General features: G+C 46.4%; 1 protein-coding gene across 1 annotated transcript; it reads right to left on the bottom strand.

Moving 5' to 3' along the window:
- Positions 1–3,328: 3,328 nt before the first annotated feature.
- On the bottom strand, positions 3,329–3,913 carry ARL14 (ARF like GTPase 14). Its single transcript, XM_069024828.1, has one exon. It carries the CDS (start codon positions 3,911–3,913, stop codon positions 3,329–3,331), a length of 585 nt encoding a protein of 194 aa, XP_068880929.1.
- Between the last annotated feature and the right edge of the window lie 2,161 nt (positions 3,914–6,074).

Genomic DNA, 6,074 nt, shown 5'->3' with positions numbered 1-6,074 from the left:
GCACACAGCACTTCAAAGTGGTGTTGCCTCCCTTCTCAGCAGACTTGGAACTTGTTTGACACAGAAAAGTCTTTCCTTTGGTTCAGTTACCTGTCAGAAATGAGATGGCACCGAGGCATTTTGAGTGACACCAGTTACCTGATATTGGAAAAGCCTTGGCCTGCATTCCTTAGACACTACACTTCCCCTGGATTCTCAATTATTGGGACAGTTGTCTCCCAGGCAAAGCAGGAAGGAGTGCTACTATCCAAATTTGCAATGGTTTCTTCTGCTGCTCCACACCTTCCCTTAAAGTGATATTTCACCCCACTAGACCCACGTTCAATGAGCTCCATGAGTAATTGCTAAACTCAGAAAGCCCTTTGTGACTTTAAACCACAAGGATCTTATCAGGGAATGGCCAGCAGTACAGCTCCCCATCCTCTGGGTCTGTCAGCTTTTAAATGGTCTCATCCAAACACATCTTGAGAGGGCACAGGGTCCTGCAGGCCTTGGGGTTCACAGATCCTTCTTCCCTTTGTGTTTCCTGATCTCAGGTGTGTTCTGCTCATTTTATCATTTGTGACTCTTCTGGCAGCACAAAGGAACAGGTGCAGCAAACTGTGTAAGGAATATGAGCAGACACTGAAGGATTTGAGCCCTTTAACTACAAAACACCTGCGAGGCTTCTGCACGAGACTGCCAGAATGCAGCAATTAAAAAATGCAAAACAGCAGGGTGAGCTGATGAAAAAATTCCCAAACCTGAAGCAAAATAAACAGCTGACCCCAACTCTTCAAGGCCTTTCATGCCATGAAAAGCTTTCAGCTCCACTGCCTTGGGGCTCTTCAGATTCCCATTTCTCACCATCTCAAAGCATCCCAAATCCTTCAAAAATCCTAAAAGTTTTTCAGTGAGTAATCTGTAAAAATTCTAACTAATAAACCAATACTTATCCAGGAACAAATTATCACAGTGCTGTGGGTTGGCTTTTAGCAGCAGTAGAATTCCTGAAACACCACGACAATTCTGCTCACTGTGTTCAGCCAAGCAGTCCAAGCTCTCCCCGGAAGGACGGAGCTGGAAAACACCTTTGGAACTCCCTGGCTATTGATTTCACCATGGAACACGTGATGGGATCAGACATCCAACAGCTCCCAGGCTTCCACCGGGACGCACACAGCGCCTGTGCTCTGCTCCGTGCAGAGCTGAGCCACAATTCAATTCCGCTTCCTCTGCACCTTCCTGCCCGGGCAACTTCCCAAACACCCTTCTCAAAAGCTGATGAGGGCCAGGGAGGCTCTTTGCTCCAGGTCGTTCGGAGCAGTGCATTCCATCTCTGTCTCCTCATCCTGAGGAAGCCCCCGAGTGCTCTGCTGATCCAAGCAGGATGGAAAAGCCCAAGCAGCTCCTGGGGCAGAGGAACTCATTAAGCCCTGGCACTGGATTGATGTCCTTTGTCGGCTCCAATGGAACATTTATCTCCGTGGGGATCAGTCCTTTGTACCTTATCAGCCTTGCCTTCAAGGGGGCACCGGTGTGGCCACTTTTCTGTGTCTCAGTGATTTTTTTAATTAAACTTTCAGGCATCTAATTCCTCTGAGAAGCTGTGCCTCCAGCCAGCTTGACTGATATTTATTTTAAAGCTTTAAAATTATTCCAAAAGGTTGGGGTCTCCTTGGGAAGATATAATGGGCCTGCCTTCACTTCTCTGGGAAACCAAGCTCTTAGAAAATTCAATTTTTAAATACTTGATATTCTATAAAGTGAATGGAATTGAGTTTATTCCTTTCCTTTGAAGCATAATGTAAAATATTTCTTCAAGTTGATGTGTCATTTAGTCTAATTTGATAACCTGCAGCAGGGCCTGTGTGCCTGAGAGCTCATTCTCATTTTTAGCTGTATGAGCTGGTCTATTTTACAGCTTCATTTCTCCCTTCAGAACTTGCTTCTTGGCTAATTAGAGACCCTGGTGCACCCTCGTTAAATCTCTCAGGAGTGTTTCTCCCCGAGGAAGTCCTGAGGCCACAGAACGGAATTCTGCTTTATAACAGACACATGATTAGATTAAGAGAATTCACTCTATACCAGCCACATGCAAACGTTTGTAAATGTATTGATATGAATATCACATTTTTAAACATTGACTTGCTGGGTTTAGAAAGCCAACATTAATGACTTTTAAAGATCTTTTTAGATGGTATTTTCTATTGAGCCTAAATCATCAGACCAGGCAATGAGAAATGCAGACACCTGCTCTGCTTTTAGCAATGGAGTCTCAGCATGAGTCAGGATTTAGCCCCTGCTAGTTAATTAGTCTCAGTATTAATAACAGCTGCTATTGAGAAACTTCCCTTTGTTTATTTCAGCAAATCCACCTGATGATTTTTTTGGTCTTTGAATAATCTTCTGCATGAGACAACAGGTTATGTCTGGGTGATTTTATTGCTGCTTCACCCTTTTATAACTTGACATTCCTGTCTGTTTATTAGTAAGAATGAAATGTAAACTTCCTAATTCCCACCTACTTCCTTGGTGTAATCCTGCCACAAAAAAGCAGGAGCACAAGAGGACCCCTGCCACAACTTTTCCAGAGCCCACCACTGGGAAGTCACCACAAAACCAGTGGGATTCAGCTCTTCCCTGACTGATCCCGTGCTGGCCTCCATCTCCTTCCTCTAAGGAGGGCAATCCAGCAGTGCAGGAACAAGGGAAGCAGCACGTGGATATCTGGGACAAAAGGACGTCAGAGCTGCACCTTGGAGACAGCGCTGCAGCCAGGCTCTGTCTGGGGCTGGGTGAGGAGCACGTCCTGCTCGTCACAACCTCTCTGCAGTAATTGTTTCTAGAAGGCAGAAAGAGCCAACAAGTTCTCCGAGAGCTGAAGCTCTAACCCCACTCTATTTTCAAATGAGAAACACATCCATGGAGCATTTATTACAAAACAACATTTGATCATTGCTGACCAAATGACTCGGCTGGTTTACATCTTGAGAAAAATTCATTTGAATCTTCATTGGATTTAAGCAACTTATACACTGCTCACCTATTTCCATGTGCTCAACTGCCCCTTTCTCATCATTCAACTTGAACTGAATAACCCCAAGTAAATAAAAAAAAAAAAATAAAATGCTACAGAGTCCTATCTCAGGTATGAGATATCCTACCAGGTATATCAAGTATCTGCAGGCATAACAGTAGAATTTAATATTGTCAAAGTTCTTCATAAATATTTACAAAGTCCTTCATAAATATTTATCTATAAAAGTTCTTCAGAATCCAGTATTTCCAGACTTATTCTGTCCAATAAAATATGTTGACAGTCACCAGAACTGGATGATGGAAGTTCTTAGAGAGTATTGAATTCCTTCAGGGTGGTGAAAGTCTCCTTTGACTTGCGGTACTGCTTGGCAAACGTGGCCACTCTCTGGAGAGCTTCTGCCAGCCCTTCTCCTGTGATGGCACAGCAGGGCTGCACATACCAGTTCCTGTCACTGCAGTACTTCTTCATCTTCAACCTCCTGGTGATCTCCTCAGCATTCAGAGCTCCAGGCAAATCCTGCTTGTTTGCCAGCACGACCACCGGGATGTTTTTTATGGATTCATTCTTTAAAATGAGTTCAAATTCTCTCCTGGATTCCTCCAGCCGGTGCTTGTCAGAGCTGTCCACCACGTACAGCAGCCCGTCGGTGTCTTCCAGGAAATTGCTCCAGAGCTCTCTCATTTTCTTCTGTCCTCCAACATCCCAAAACGTCAGTGTAAAATCTTTCCCTGCTTCGATCATATCCACATTAAAGCCAATTGTTGGCATTGTTAGAAAAGCATCTTTATACCTGAACTTGTAGAGCAGCGTGGATTTCCCCGCAGAATCCAGCCCTAGCATCAGGATGCTGGCCCGCTTCACTCGGGAGGGCTTGGCGTTCAGGAGGCCCATTTATCCCGAGGAGTTCTCTATTCCAGCCTCAGGCTGGGATATTCCCCCTCTTCCGTGGGGCCGATTTGGGTCACTGCCTTTCCCCCTCCTGAGGTGAAGCACAAGAGAGGGAGAAGAGGCAGCTCTGAAGCAGTCAAACCTCTGTCCAAACACGCTGCTTTTATCGACTTGATGAGGAGCCAGGAGGCTTCGGAAGGCGCAGAGCTCCGTGCCAAGCCTGTGGGTGGGACGGGCATGAGTAACACCGGCCCCCGTGGCACAGGCACAAAGGTTACAGGCTGCCAGCATGTTTGAACAGCCACGGTCCCAGAGCCCGCAGCCTGATCCATGCACTCCCTGATCCGGCCAGGGAAACGGCTGCCCTGCCTCAGGCAGAATCCCCCTGTGCCTCCGCAGCCCTCTGGGAAAACAATGGGATGGGAACATGAGCAGTGAGGAGGGGGGATTTAAGGTTCGCCCATGCCTAGCAAGCCACCCAGTGACCAGGTAGCTGATTTATTGGTGCATCTCATCTCCCAGCAAACTAGTCTCAAGGGGTCTCTAATGTGAGTTCCAGGCCCATGGACTTGATCAAAGCCTAAGAGAGCTCCACTAAAACTGGGCTTTGCTCTAAGCAGCTGCCTCAGTGACTCCTGCTGCCAGGGCTGTCAGCTGGGGAGTTTGTCTGTGTTGTTTGTGAACGAGTTTAACTGCACCTTGTAAGGTGGGGACTAAATATAGAGCTTATGGGCTGGTCATCACTGAGGTTCCGCTGCCTCCAATTAAAAATTCCTGTTACCTTCCTTTTGCTCTACTCTGTGCTTGCCCAATGAAGATTTCCTTCAGGAAAGGGACAAGAACCAAGGAAATAACCGAGTCTTGGTAATTTTTTTTGCCACCATTCCAAGTAGCAGAATAAAACAAGAGGAGATAGAAAATTTAGTCAGCTATTAATGAATTCCTATTGACTTTTTATTGTTCTGGTAGTGGGTGCACATTGGGCTGCTCTGACACATCTTGAGTACTGCAGGAGTTGCACTTACACCCAGAAAACCATTTCTCTTTGCTTCAGAAAGTCCAGAATCAGCAAAAAGATGTAAAGGTCTTGTGGTCAAAAAAAGCTGCTGACTGATAGGACAATCGTTTCGATAATTACGACACTGGTTGCGTAAAATCCACCTCAGCCCTGACAAACGAGTTATAATCTGGTTTCTCTTGAAGCTAAAAGGGTTAGACCAGGACTAATTGGGGGCAACAAGAGATGACAGTGACGTACTCACTGCTGTACATTTTTCATAGTTAATAACGCCGATGGATTATGTGTATGGTTTTTTCAGAAGTGGGTCTTGATGTATTAAACCAGGGAAGAAAGCATTTGCATTTCATTATAAATAAATGGACATGGATGAATGGAAAGATGGGGAAGCAGCAAACTGTAAAACCAGTGTTAACACACCAAATGGATCACAATTCCCTGATGCAATTCCAATAAAATATGGGTATCTTGAGCAAGGCAGGGATGGTTGGTCTGTCCCCCCTGATTTGAAGATCCCTCAGAGTTCTTTGCTCTGTGTTTGCTCCACCTGTACTGGGTGTTTATGGTCACAAGTGCTTTTTCCTCCATCAGCCGTCACTTCAAACAGGGATCAAGCAGAGCCTGACTTTTTACGAGGTAATTCATGTGCTGGCCCGGTCAGGCCGTCTGGGCCTCTGCAGGTGCTGGGGTTTGGCAGCTTCTGACTGTGCCAGAGTCCAGAGCGAGATCTTGTGATCCACAGCTGCTTCCAGTAAGGCTTCCCTGCATTGCTCCAGAGATCAAACCCCAGGACAGAGCACGATGCAGCCCCTTCTGCCGTCTGGTTCTGACCCCACACCGCACCTGAGCACTGGGAAGGAACCTCCACCTTTGCTTTGTCCAAAGGTGTGTTTGCTCTGCCAGGCTGCGACTATCTCGTCTGTGTTGAGTTTGCCTTTAAGTTCACCTGCAAACCCCAGAGTAATAAACGGGGACAGCTGATTAGCACCCACTAATCTAAGCTCCAGCTCTGCACAGTAACCCCTTTATAAACTGGGCAGCTTCGTGTAAACCGTGCGCATTCCCAAGTTGTCCAGGCGGGATGCTCCAGCGCGTGCTTGACCGATTCCCGGGTATGATGGATGCACTACTTAGGCAGTGAATCCT

This window comes from Aphelocoma coerulescens, chromosome 9 (genome assembly GCF_041296385.1).
Source record: "Aphelocoma coerulescens isolate FSJ_1873_10779 chromosome 9, UR_Acoe_1.0, whole genome shotgun sequence".
NCBI classification, from domain to species: domain Eukaryota; kingdom Metazoa; phylum Chordata; class Aves; order Passeriformes; family Corvidae; genus Aphelocoma; species Aphelocoma coerulescens.
This window is presented reverse-complemented; position numbering and strand designations above follow the sequence as displayed.

Bases quoted from the DNA above. Each gene is read 5' to 3' on its own strand.
- ARL14 (XM_069024828.1), bottom strand. From the start codon at position 3,913: ATGGGCCTCCTGAACGCCAAGCCCTCCCGAGTGAAGCGGGCCAGCATC.